The following is a 14,515-nucleotide window of genomic DNA, read 5'->3' as shown; positions in this document are numbered from 1 at the left end:
TTCATTTTCTGAAGAAGGGTCTAGGCCCGAAACGTCAGCCTTGCTGCTCCTCTGATGCTGCTTGGCCTGCTCTGTTCATCCAGCTCTACACTTTGTTATCTCAGATTCTCCAGCATCTGCAGTTCCTACTATCTCTGCAGATCCATGGTCCTATTTTATGGAGCTTCTTCTCTTTTTTAGGTTATTTAAATTGATTACTTTAAAATCAGGAACATCTCAAATTGATCTTTTGTGTCATGAGTGCATTGAGCAAGTCTCCAAGTCAGAAAGAGAGCTTCACAACATTTACACTCTCACTTCTAGTGTGGCCTTGCGTGAAAATATTCTGATAATAAATTCCACCGTTACATACAAAAACAGAAGGTGCTGGAAAAGCTCAGCAGGTCTGGCAGCATCTGTGAAGAGAACTCAGAGTTAATGCCTCATGACCGTTGGGAAGGGTCACTGAACCCAAAACATTGACCCTGATTTCTCTTCACAGAAGCTGCCAGACGTGCTGAGCTTTTCCAGCAACTTCTGTTCTTGTTTCTGATTTACAGCATCCACAGTTTTATCAACCATTACATGCTTTTGTCTGGATGTCTGCCGAGGTTTGAGGACTCTTTATATTTTCCTTGCTTGAGTATTTCTAAAGAAAAGTACTCAAATCAAAGAAGTTGAATGAGATAAATATCCCATTTCTGGCTGCTAGTCGTCAGATCAGGTGAGAATGCATCAGGTTTTGTGTTTGCCTGAGGCTGCAATAAACAATGCATGGAAATTTACCCTACAATGTACATTCTGTAGTTGTCACTTGTGCTCTGAAACCTCCATTTCAAAAACAAATTCCATTCCAAGTATCCTCCTAAGGAAGGTCCTTTTTTTGAGCATATTCTGATTCACTGACACAAGTATTATTCGTTATTTTATCGAACATTGTTGGCCTCTGTATATCACTCTATTTGTGAACAAGTTGTGAATAATAATGTGGCTGTGTTTCACTGACATTTTCTAGTCCGGACTGTTTGCAACCGCTGCATCCTAGTTTGAACCCCACATCCTGTCAATTGCCAAGGCTATCTATTTCTACTTGGGTATTGTCCCCCATCTTTGCCAGGATATAAAATCTACTGCTAAAAACCCCTTCATCCTCTTGTTATCTCCAGTCTCAATCTAATGGTCTCCAGCCACCGTGGTTCCTGCCTTGAAAAAGTTGAACTCATCCAGAAGTCTACTGTCTGTTCCTTCACTCATCCCTGGTCCCGTTCACTCATCATCCATTAACATATGTGTTTACTAACTACATTGGTGAACTGTTCACAGATCCTCATTTTTAAAATGCTTACTTTCATGTTCAGATTTCTACATAGTCTTATTCTTCACATCCTGTAACTTCCTCAAGCCTTTCAACCCTCCAGTAACTTTCCGTTCCTTCACACCTGGCTCCACACATTCCCTGTGTTTCTCTTATGTACCATTGATCCTCTGTGTTGTTGGGACTTGCAGTCCATCAGGCGAGTGGGGAGCATTCCATCACACTGCTGACTTGTGCCTTATGGATGATGGACAGGCTTTGAGGAGTCAGGAAGTGAGTTACTCACCGCAGTATTCCTAGCCTCTGACCTGCTCTTGTAACAATTATGTTTATACAGTGAGTCCAGTTGAGTTTCTGATCAATGGTAACCCGCAGGATGTTGATAGTGGGGGCTTCAGTCTATCACTCAACCTCTTAGCAGTTGCGCAGAGGTAACACAAAAGTGTAAACCAAACTTATTTGACCAAACTTCTCTTCATGACTAATGATGCCTTCCTTGGTTCCATGTTAATTTTGTCCGCTTGCAGTCTTTTAACATGGTTCAGGACATTTTGCTGATAAAAGTTGCTGTACAAGTTATTCTTATTGCTGTCTTTCTTTCTCTATTTCATTTTATCTCTTTTTCATAGCTAGCCCACTTGGTTTTGTGATTTTGACACTTGCTGTTGATTTCTGCTACCCTCTGGTGGAATAAAGTGAAATAAATGCCAGGGTATTTATCAGCACATTGGGCCCAATCTTACAATGTTTTTCTTGCGAATGTCAATTTTGTTGCATTTTGCAGAGGATTTCTCTCTGTGAGGTCTCGCACATTCTCTTGTCAGATCGTCCAGGCCATTCAGTCTGGAGTTGTACTGCCTAGGACAATTAGATAAGGGGAAATTGGCACGGACAAGGACCAGGAGGTCCTGGAGGACAGGATAATGCAGAGGAGGGCCATCCTATTCCCTCAGTACTGGAAGAGGAGGCCATGGCATCAGACCTTGCCAGCCTGGTCTGGGGTTGCCACCCAGCTCAGTGCGATCTTAAATGTCTGAGAGAATGCCCAGGAGTAGGAAGAATATCTTATGTGCTCTGCCAGTTTAAGTGTCACCATCATCTTTCCAATATTATGGGGAGGTGATGGTTTAGTGGTATTATCGGTAGACTGGTAATCAAGAGACACAGCTTATGTTCTGGGGACCCGGGTTCGAATCCTGCCATGGTAGTTGGTGGAATTTGAATTCAGTGAGTGTATCGGATTAGGGAGTCTAATGATGACTATGAAACCATTGTTGATTGTCAAAAAACCCCACCTGGTTCACCAATGTCCTTTAGGGAAGGAAGCTGCCATCCCCTTACCTGGTCCAGACCCACAGCAATGTTGTTGACACTTAACTGGGATTAGGGATGGGTAATATATGCTGGCCTGGCCAGCGACACCCACATCCTGTGAAGGAATTAAAAAAAAACTCATTCTACCTCTGCTGTTGTACTGTCCTAGCATAGCTGTCACTCTCACTATCGCTATTGCTTGCAACATGTTCCCTCACTCTCATCCAACCCATGGACGAACCTCCTCCCAAGGTATCTCATTCCCGTCTATGCCTTACCATATCCCCCACACGCAGCCCACATACCAATACATTTGCCCTCCTTCACACCCCCGTTCCCTCAGCTTGCAACTGCCTCAGGGCACTCTGGCAACTATAATTGCAATGCTGCTGCAAGGGCATTTTACAGTAGGGACAGGCACCCAGCTCACAGACTGCATCTCAGGCCTGTTCACTGACTGTCACAGCACTGAATTGGAGCTGACCTGGATACTCAGGGCATCCTTGACTTGCCCTTTTTACGCTTTGCCATCTGAGCCAGAGATATCCCATTCACGGTACTTCCATCTTGCCTTGCTGTTTGGCACAGGCACAATGCCAGGAGGCTTGTCCCATTTGTCAGCAGCTCTCAATCATGTCAAGGGTGGGGGTGGGGGTGGGGGGAGCGGGTCCCAGCACAGTTATTCTGTGGCAGCTTCGATTCCAGTCCAGGGGCTTGGACACTATCACCTCAGCTGCTTTGTGTAGTCAGGATTAGGATTCTCTCCTTGTAAAGACAGAGGAGCCAAATGTTGGACAACCCATCTGCCATCTTGCCTCTCCCTGCCCCATTGAGGAAATGTGGGCAGATCATGTGAATGGGCTGAAGGGGGAGGTGCAAATCCTGTGGAGTTTACAGGAAAACCCATAAGGAGAAGGGGATTTTGATGGTTGGGGCCCCACCCACTTATCCCCTGTGGAGGCCACTGTCTGATGAGCGCTCGCTGTTGCCTTCCATTGTGTTGGAATTTGAAAGGACACAATGAGGAGGAAAATGGCTGCTGGGGTAAATGTCTCAATTTATGAGAGGGAGGGGGCTGCCAGATCCACCGATCTTAGTCCCATTTAAAGGGAATCAACATCACACATGACCCCCATGCATGGTACCGGATACAAAGCTGCAGGATTCCAAATCCCTGGCCATCCTACTGCATTGCCCAGTGTTTGCTGTGCACCCTCACACCATCACTGACTATCTCACACCCATCCCCCCTGCCCTCTGGCTCAGACTGGTACCTCAACAGGAGCTCGCGTTTCGAAGATTTGGGAACACAGTCTGGGTGCCAGGGCAGTATTTTTTTCTTTTAACCATGATGTGGGCGCAAGGGATGCTGGTCTTTTGGCAGGTTTCTCGTGCGTGGTGAGCTCTGCGCAGAATCGGACAAGAGGGGCTCAGCAGGGATTGGGTAGTTAGGTTAGTGAGGAGCATTTGGTAAAATACGACGAGAAATTCCCCAGAGTGGAAAACCCTCCAAAAAACAAGTTGCATTTTGCCAAAAAAAGGTAAGATTCAGTCTTCAGTGTCTTCCCTGTCAGCCACCTGCAGATATGTCCTTTCTACAGACTATTTGACAGAATTCTAAACTCACCGTTGGTCAACATCAGCGCTGGATGTCTGGATGCAGATCTCTGGCAGATAGTGACTCATTGCTGATGGTTTATGTCCACTTTAGCTTAGCCAAATTTAGTTGCCATGGTGATAAGCGAAGCAATGTGTGTACTCTGAGTATTAATTTGTTTCATTTCACACAGTTTTTCTTCTTTTCCTGCCAAACACGGTGAGAGGGAGAGGTGGTCACGGCCTGGAATTTTATCAGCGAGCGCTTAGTAAGATAATATGTATTTGGCTCAGAGTTGCCTGATTCAGGTCTTAAGGAGTGCTTTTCCAAAGACAGACAGACAAGAAATGGTTTCAAGTGGTGCTAAGAGGTGAACAGGGCGACTTGAGTTCGCAGATTATCAGCAAGGCAGTTATTTGTTCTCTCTCCTCTGATGAAGGTGTATGTGCTGGGATATGGGTTATCCTACACTACCTCATCCCAGTAGTCATTCTTCGTGCGTGAACACAGACATTGAATGTTGGCAGCCTCACAGCCAAGTGTACTTGTGAACAGAGGAAAGGAAGAGTTTGCAATGCAAGTTGTGTGAGAGGCAGCAGCGAGAACAGGAGGTAGAAGGGGGTGCTGAAAAGGTGCCAACAGGTATCAGGCAATGTGGGCTGACAAGTGTCATGATCCCAGCAGTGCTCATTTTGAGAATATAAGAGCAGGAATGTACTGCTAACGCTATATAAGGTTCTGGTCAGATCACATTTGGAATATTGTGAGCAGCTTTGGGCCCCATATCCAAGGAAGGATGTGGTGGTTTTGTGGGGGTTCAGAGGAGGTTTACAAAAATGATCCCATGGATGAAGGGCTCGGATTATGAGGAGCAGTTGAGGATGCTGGGTCTGTACTCAATAGAATGTAGAAGGATGAGCGGGGATCTTACGGAATACTGAACGGCCTGGAAAGAGTGGATATGAAGAAGATGTTTCCACTAGTAGGAGAAACGAGGACTGGAAGGCACAGCCTCCAAATAAGGGGATGAGATAAGGAGGGAACTGAGATAAGGAGGAATTTCTCCTGCCATAGGGTGATGAATCTGTGAAACCCATTACCACAGATGGCTTTGGAGGCCCAGTCATTAGTGTATTTAAGAGAGGGACAGGTAGGTTCTTGATTAATAAGGTGGTCAAGCCTTACAGGGAGAAGGCAAGGCAATAGGCTTGAGAAACATATCAGCCAATGGGTGAAAACTTGACAGGCCAAATGGCTTAATTCTGCTCCTATATCTAATGGTCTTATAATGATATTACTGGATAAATAAGATCCCAGATAGAAATCTGGCTTGATATATTATATTTTGATTTTGTTTTTTTGTTTTAATGAGATGTTTTTTCCCTGAAACATAAACACACAATACTACAAATTCAGTTCTAACAATAAAACGGAAGTTTATTATGCAAAAGAAATGAAGATAGAAAAGAACAACGCACATTTCAAGATTTCAAAACTCACAGTAAATACAATCACATTAATCCCAAAAACACTCCTTTCAGTGCTCACATGAAATAATTTCTTTATCTTGCATATTGGTAGGACTTAATTTAACCATGCTTTTCCTCATCTTGAGAAACTGATATCTCTTCCTGGAACCTTCATACAACTGAGCATGGACGTTTTCAGCTTCAAATAACTCCTGGAGTGTTTTCACCAAAGACATCTGGTCTGGAACTTTTAAGCTGAATGCCTTGCACTAAAGTGACTTTATTCTAAATAGTCCTACGCCACCTCTCTTTCTTACGAATAACTGTTTTACACTTTCAAATTTAGCCAAGTATCTTTTTTTCTGCGGTTAGAAGCTGCATTGGGAAGGAGGGTCAGAAGCAAGGTCAGGTGAGTGGCTCTCAGTGGTCTCCATCATGCCTTACGCCCAATCCTTTGATTGTGCTCACATTGATGCAGATTCATGCCCCTGCCCAATCCACCCTTCATTACAACTTCCCGTATTGGTTTACCAGTCAGGTGGGTCCATCCTTTCTTTATTCTCCTTGGAACAAGGGTAATTGTAATCCCCCCAGCGGGGTGTTTATTCCCGTAAATGATTTTTGACCATTTATCGGGTGGGAAAACTGAAGCTCTACTTCCTAATTCTGGGGTAGAAATGGGAACCCACCAGGGTCCTGGGACCTTCTCATCTCTAAAGCCAGAAGGTTCCACCCTTAGTATATGATTTTGGCACCTACTGGGATATTTTTCCACCTCTCTTTGATGCCATTTTCTCAAATAAACAGAATTTGTATGGTGCAAAAGGAGGCTGTTTAGCCCATCACCAGCTCTCTGAACAGACACGATGACTTGATACCATCTTCCTGCTTTTTCCTGATAACCCTGAATACTGTCTCTATTTGTATAATCGTTCCATGCCCTCTGGAATGCTTCAAATGAACTTGCCTCCACCACACTTCCAAGCAGTGCACTCCTGACCCTAACTACGCACTGCGTGAATATTCGCTTTATTGAAAAATATGGCTGTGCTCTCTTATTCTTGATCCTTTCATGAGAGGGAACAATTTCACCCTATCTGCTCTGTCCAGTGCTCTCATGTTTTTGAAAACTTCTATCAAATCTCCTCACCAAGAAACATAATCCCAACACCTCAATCCATTTTCGTAATTGAGATTGTTCTATTGTGTGCCACTGTATGAAATGGCTTTCGCATTCCCATCAACAAATTACCCTAAATGACTCTCTCTGTTACCTCTTCAAAACAAATACTCCAGCATGTTAGTTAAACAAGTTTTTCCCTGAAGAATTCGGTGCTGGCTCTTTCTAATTAGCCCACGTTTTCGATGTGGCTGTAAATTGTAACAAGACATTTCTCCAGCACTGAAGTTCAATCAACTGTTCTGCAATTGCTTAGCTTGTGATTAAACTTGTTTTGAACACTGGTGTTACAATTATGTAGCGCAGAACCCACACTCCACCCTTTCAAATAACACCGGGTAATGGAGGGATGTGAGCATGCAGTTCATATGTTCAGTAAATCTCTTTAGTTACAGCTAAAGAAACCTAATTTAGTCAGGCCATCAGGCTGGTATAAGGAGTGTCTGCCTGTCCATTCACTACTCTCCTTCTTTCCCTGTGCGCTTGCAACCTTGTATTTGAATGTTTGAATGGCTTGAATTGCCAATGGATTCCAGCTCAATTATTGCCTTGTGCCTGTCACTTTTGTTTTCTCAGATATCGACGAGTGCCTGTCCAACCCATGCTCTCATCATTGTGTTAACACTGCGGGAAGCTTTTACTGCCCGTGCCCTGAAGGGTTTCACTTAAACGTGAATGACACCTGCACAGGTAAGCAGAAAGACAGTGACGGGAGAGAGAATGCGGACAACATTACACTAAACTCCAAATGGAATATGGTCAGGAGTTAAGGCAACATTGTAAGCAGTGATAACAAATTGGACCATTTTGCTTCAGAACCCTGAAATGCAGTTGTGTTGCAATTTCACCTCCTCCAAGTATTACAAAGAACAAAGAAAATTACAGCACAGGAACAGGCCCTTTGGCCCTCCAAGCCTGCGCCGATCCAGATCCTCTATCTAAACCTGTCGCCTATTTTCCAAGGATCTGTATCCCTCTGCTCCCTACCCATTCATGTCTAGATACATCTTAAATGACACTATCATGCCCGCCTCTACCACCTCCGCTGGCAACGCGTTCCAGGCACCCACCACCCTCTGCGTAAAGAACTTTCCACACATATCTCCCTTAAACTTTTCTCCTGTCACCTTGAAATCGTGACCCCTAGTAATTGAGACCCCACGTAATTGAGACCCCACTCTGGGAAAAAGCTTTTTGCTATCCACCCTGTCTATACCTCTCATGATTTTGTAGACCTCAATCAGGTCCCCCCTCAACCTCCATCTTTCTAACGTAAATAATCCTAATCTACTCAACCTCTCTTCATAGCTAGCACCCTCCATACCAGGCAACATCCTGGTGAACCTCCTCTGCACCCTCTCCAAAGCATCCACATCCTTTTGGTAACGTGGCGACCAGAACTGTACGCAGTATTCCAAATGTGGTCGAACCAAAGTCCTATACGACTGCAACATGACCTGCCAACTCTTGTACTCAATGCCCCGTCCGATGAATGAAAGCATGCCGTATGCCTTCTTGACCACTCTATTGACCTGCGTTGCCACCTTCAGGGTACAATGGACCTGAACACCCAGATCTCTCTGTGCATCAATTTTCCCCAGGGCTTTTCCATTTACCGTATATTTCACTCTTGAATTGGATCTTCCGAAATGCATCACCTCGCATTTGCCTGGATTGAACTCCATCTGCCATTTCTCCGCCCAACTCTCTGATCTATCTATATTCTGCTGCATTCTCCGACAGTCCCCTTCACTATCTGCTACTCCACCAATCTTAGTGCCATCTGCAAACTTGCTAATCAGACAATCCATACCTTCCTCCAGATCATTTATGTATATCACAAGCAACAGCGGTCCCAACACAGATTCCTGTGGAACACCAGTGGTCATAGTTCTCCATTTTGAGAAACTCCCTTCCACTACAACTCTCTGTCTCCTGTTGCCCAGCCAGTTCTCTGTCCATCTAGCTAATACACCCTGGACCCCATGTGACTTCACTTTCTCCATCAGCCTACCACGAGGAACCTTATCAAATGCCTTACTGAAGTCCATGTATATGACATCCACAGCCCTTCCCTCATCTATCAACTTTGTCACTTCCTCAAAGAATTCTATCAAGTTTTTTTGTTTTTTTATTCTTTATATGGATACATTTAAAAATACACCTACACCTATTTCTCTATCCATATCTTCTCTTACAGAGATATAGTTCCTCAAGGAATGAAGGGTCAACCATTCCCTATTGTTTTGATGCAATGACCATTCTTCAGACTGTACCCATGACAGACAATGCTCCTTCAGAGCTGTGCCACTTCAGTGTGTGTATTTTCATAATCTATTCTCTCATGTTGACAGCTAAGGGTAGTTCCTGTAGCCAGCTTGAATCTGCTTTCATCTAAAATCCAATTTTGCAAAGCTAACACATGCCTGTCATTAGCCCAAACCCCTGATTTTAATGTAAACTTCATTAAAAGCCATCTGGAGTGCCTGGTACATTTTAAATGCTTCTAGAAGGTAAGAATCATTGCCACATCAATGCATAAAACAATTAACAAGATTTATTTACAAGTTAACCAGACAGAAATTATATGATACACCATGGCGACAAACTGCTAAAAGTGTAGGCAGATTTTTAACCCCTAAAAAAGACTGGTGGGTTTGTAATGGGCAGAGGATAAAATGTGAAAAAGCACCGCCAAGCCACCTACTTCCAGTTTTAGCTGGAGATGGGGAAGGCCATTAGCCAACCTGCTCACAGGAGTTAGCTTGACAATTTTCATATTATTTATGTGCCTTTTAAAATTGATTTCTGGATCTTCGGGTTTTCTCCCAAGGCTTGGCAGAGAGGTAAGGACTGCACAATCTAAGAGGTAACAGCCAAAAAAGCCGAGATCAGATGCTGTATATCTCCCCTTCCAATCCCCTCCTGGCCTACCGATTCCTTCCGCCAAGGTAGCCTGTTGACTTCTGCTACCCCAGGATTGGCCTGCATGTATCAAAAGCATCCTCTCTCTCAACAGTCTAAATGCTCCCACCTCTCAACAACAGCCCCTCGTCAGTCCCCCACCCCAGGCTCATACCACTCCTGGGATCAGAATCACTGCTGCAGCTCCCACTTTGGGCATGGCTCCCTACCCTGATTGAGGCTCAGACTACCTGTCAAATGTCATAATGTTTTGAGGGATGTCCTGCCTGTTTTAGCCACCAGTTTCTGGTTACAACAACTGATTGGAAAATGCTTGTTGTGATTGCAGAGGTTTCTGAATTTGTAAGGGACTTTTGGTCACAGACATTTTCATGTGGATCCTCCAGCCATTTATTTATTGATTATTTGATGGGATGTGGGTCAGCACTTGTACCCATCACTCATTAGCCTTGAGGTGAATGACGTACCAGGCCAGTCCAGAGAACATAGAATCATATAATCGCTACAGTATGGAAACAGGCCGTTGGGCCCAACAAGTTCACACCACCCCTCTGAAGAGCATCCCACCCTGACCCATTCCCTTACCCCTGCATTTCCCCATGTCTAACCCACCTAACCTAAACATTCCTGGACACTATGGGCAATTTAGCATGGGCAATCCACCTAACCTTCACGTCTTTGGACTGTGGGAGGAAACCAGAGCACACAGACACAGCGAGAATGTGCAAACTCCACACAGACAGTCATCTGAGGGTGGAATCGAGTCCCTGGTGTTGTGAGGCAGCAGTGCTAACCACTGAGCCACCGTGCCGCCCCCAAAAGGAAATCTGGCATTCCCTGACCGGGAAGCGAAACCGGGCCACGGTGGTGAGAGCACCGAATCCTAACCACTAGACTAACCAGGGAAGCTTAGATAGTCCAATAGTTAGACCTTCCAAAATCCTAACCACTAACCAGGGAAGGCGAGTTGAGAGTCAACCGTTGCTGTGGATTTGGAGAGTCACATGTAAGCCTAGGCTGGGTATGACAGCAGATTTCCTTTCCAGTAGCGAATTGGCTCTTGAATTCCAGATTTCTTCCTCAATTTGTTGAATTCCAGCAGCTGCTGTGTGGTGAGATTTGAGCCCATTTCCCCACAGCAATAACTTGGGCCTTTGGACTATACATTCAGTCAAATTATCACTATGCCACCAGCTCCGCTGTTGTCCACAGGGAAGTGAAACAGCAAGTGGATGAAGGAGCAAACAGAAACAAAACGATAGGGAAAGCAAACTGGAGGAGGTGATTCACAACTGAGCTTATCGGCACAAAACAATGCTTTACAATTCATTGCTGACATAGAATTAGTTGCCTCCATAAAATCCCTACAGTGTGGAAACAGGCCATTTGGCCCAACAAGTCCACACTAACCCTTTGAAGAACATTCCACCCAGATACTTCCCCCTACCCAATCCCTGCATTTCCTATGGCTAACACGCCTAACTTGTACAATCCATGGACACTATGGTGCAACTTAGCATGGCAAATCCACCTAAACTGCCCATCTTTGGACTGTGGCAGGAAACCAGTGCACCCGGACGAAACACACACAGACAGTCGCCTGAGGGTGGAATTGAACCTGGGTCCCTGGCGCTGTGAGGCATCAGTGCTGACCACTGAGCCACCCTGCCACCCTGCCACCCTCCTGTAACAGGACTTCCAATCAGCCAGCACACCTCATTGCCCATTGCAGCTAAATCACTGGGAAGTTCAGCATTTTTCCTCCGATGTAAATTGAGAAGAGCAGGTTAGTGAATGAAATGATACATTAGAGATACATCTGCTACCTTCAGCTGTTTACAGGCTGACACAGGAGATACCAGTAACATCAGGCGTACATCACACAGGTGTCTCGTGCATTGTCTTCTCAATCCAACACTTTCATTACTTTCCCCATCACTGGTTGTAGACATCAGGGTAGGACCTTTCCCAAATTCTAGCCATCTTTATACTACCGTTGCCTTGCTGACTCCTTCACACCAATTCCCATCTATCATTTCCAAGGACTGCAGTCCATTCATGCACGGCAGATGTCTGACCACCAGACATATATCATAAAAGGCACACTCCTGCTTTTTTTTTTCCCTTGTGATCTCCGACTGCACTTTCATTTTATGCCAGTCCTTCACACTTCCCACCCTGCGTGATCTCCCTACAGGATTAGAGGTTGGGAAGTGGCATGTGATTTTCCAGAACAGAGGAAGTACAATGAGACAAGACACTAACCTCACTGAAGCAGGACACAAAAGTAGTTGAATTAAGTGATTCTGTGCCAGTCTTGTCTCGGAAATTCCTGTGAAGCGTCAAGTTGCAGAAAGAGAGGGGCAGGTGACAGTCTTACATGAAGTGTTTGGAACTATTTTCTTGGTGCCCATTGGATAGCCAAGCTCCTTAATAGGGCAGTGCAAGTACTGAGTAGAGTGTCTCTTAGCTGTTGGCATCCTTGTAGAAGGTGGCATGACTTCACAACAAGCTGCCTGATACCTGGCGTGGACACACACACACACACACACACACACACACACACACACACACACACAATATATGTTACAAATATATCAGTGCCATGTACTCACTGTCACATTTTGCACCGCTGCCTGTAAATATCAGTGGAGGAGAGAAACTTTCTCTCAATTGCTCTTTTCCCTTTGTTTATGCATCTTCCTCAGGAAGGGAAAACATAGCTTCAGCAGACTGCGCAGGGTCTGCAGAGGAAGCAGACTCCACAAGCCTGTGCTTTTATAGTTTTTATTTCGCCATTCTTTCGCCCAGATGCTTCAACCATCTGCTTTGTCCTTGTTGCAACCCAGAACTTTCTGGAGTTGTAACAATTGATTTTCACTTTGAATGAAAAGGGTCACGCTCTGCAGATTTATTCTCACCAAGCTATAACGCTATTTTCCAGAAAACGTGCCCGATTCAGCTCCTGTCATGGAATCTCTGAAGCAGCCTGTACCAGCTGCGATCTTCGCCACGCCCTGGAAGCCACCAACATCCTGTTGGCACAATGGGACCTTACACCAGGACGGTGCGACTTGGATGGTGTCTGAGTGTGTGGAGTGTAGTTGCCAGGTGAGGAGCTGCAGGCATTATTCATTGTGCCCTCCAGCGCTCTGCTACTCCCACCTTTCCTTTTCAAGTTCACCTGTTTCCCTAAAATAATCATCGAGGATCTTCTTTAAATTAAATGTAAGCCAAGTCTTTGTACAAGATATTTCAATAACACACGTAATTATTAATAGGTAAATGAAGATCTCCAAACAGGCTTGTCCCCAGCTGAGTCACCATGCTTCTCACTAGTGTCATGTCAACATTTATCCCTCAGCCAACCAAACTAAACCAGATTATCTGGTTAGTATCACAATGTAGTGCATGGGAACTTCCTGTGTTCGCTAAGACTAATGCGATTTCTACTAACTATGACTACACTTTAAAGGAATGTAAACGGCTGTAAATGATTTGGAATAATCTGAGGTAATGGAAGGCACTATGCTTGTTTGCATTTTTTCCATTTTCCCTTATTTTTCTCTTCCCTTTGTTCTCTCTTTATTCTATCTGGTAGTAGATCACAATGGAACTGATTTTTGTTTTTTTTGTTTCTCTTTCTGTTTGTATCTGTCAGCTGGGAAAAGTCTCATGTACCACATGCCCCACACTGCCTTGTCACAAGGTAGAGCTGGTGCCAGGGCTTTGCTGCCCAGCTTGCAAGTGTAAGTATGTTCCTGCAGCCTAAGGTAAGGGGCCAAATTAATGCCACAAATGTAAAGAATTCTTCAGCAATTGCTCTCCTTTTACTACTTCTCCTAAAAGAATTGAATCTGATTGGAGTGCTACTCTATGAGCTCGAAATGCCCCCTTGATATATTGCTTGACAGGCAGTTATTTCATGTAGGGGACATCGCGATCTTCCAATCTGACGCCAGGAGTACAGAGAGCAGAGGGTTTAAGTTATTGGATGAAAGGTCAAGATGACTCCTTTACAGGAATCTCATTAGATTTTCCAATATCTTCTGTGCACAGCACATCTGAGTGCAAACCAGGAACATCTCTCCTTAGATGTACTTTGCAACAGAGCTCACAGATCAGCAGTCATCCCTCACAAGCTTGGAGATGCTGAGACAAATTGTAGCAGGTGCACTGCTGCCATGCCTGAATAAGGTTTAGAGGAGGAATCTGGGGCTGGGAAATTAGAAATCATGGAATCGACATAAAGCATCACCCACGTAAGTGGGAAGAGACTGGATTGGGTACAAAATATACAGTCAAGATAGGATGGGAGATGTTCAGTAGGGCAGGAGCAGCCTGAAATGATGTGTTTGCCCGGGCAGTCCTGTACGTAAATTTTAGGAGGAATGTGGAAGGGGCTGTGCAGGGTTGTGGGTCTTCAAGTTGAGGGGGGTTCTCCAGAGGACACGAGATCTGTGAGAGATCAGGAAACAATGGCTTGATGGTCAGTGGCGGGGTCAGAGTTTGTGGAGATAGCAAGAAGTGTCTAAGAGTTGGTGCTCAGCCTCTGCAAGTTGGAGGTTGGGACTCTGGACTGCATCACCATTGTCAACAGGTTTGATAGCAAAATCAGGGTTAGACTTGGGACAACAGAGTGCAGCAAGTTCAGGAGGAAACGGGTTAAAGTGTGATTGTGTGTGTGTGTGTGTGATTGTGTGTGTGTGTGTGTGTGTGTGTGTGTGTGTGTGTGT

At 44.9% G+C, this 14,515-nt stretch overlaps 1 protein-coding gene across 1 annotated transcript in view; it reads left to right on the top strand.

Annotated features, from left to right (window-relative positions):
* Window positions 1–14,515, top strand: part of LOC109918556 (von Willebrand factor C and EGF domain-containing protein-like) — a 214,613-nt gene that overhangs the window by 135,304 nt on the left and 64,794 nt on the right. The window contains exons 10-11 of the mRNA XM_048607283.1: window positions 7,431–7,544; window positions 12,724–12,890. Of these exons, the coding sequence (XP_048463240.1) occupies window positions 7,431–7,544; window positions 12,724–12,890 (281 nt within the window). The remainder of the gene's footprint in view (window positions 1–7,430; window positions 7,545–12,723; window positions 12,891–14,515) is intronic.

This window comes from Rhincodon typus, chromosome 17 (genome assembly GCF_021869965.1).
Source record: "Rhincodon typus isolate 14 chromosome 17, sRhiTyp1.1, whole genome shotgun sequence".
In the NCBI taxonomy this organism is placed as follows: domain Eukaryota; kingdom Metazoa; phylum Chordata; class Chondrichthyes; order Orectolobiformes; family Rhincodontidae; genus Rhincodon; species Rhincodon typus.
The sequence above is the reverse complement of the archived record's forward strand: the minus strand, read 5'-3'. Positions and strand labels throughout refer to the sequence as shown.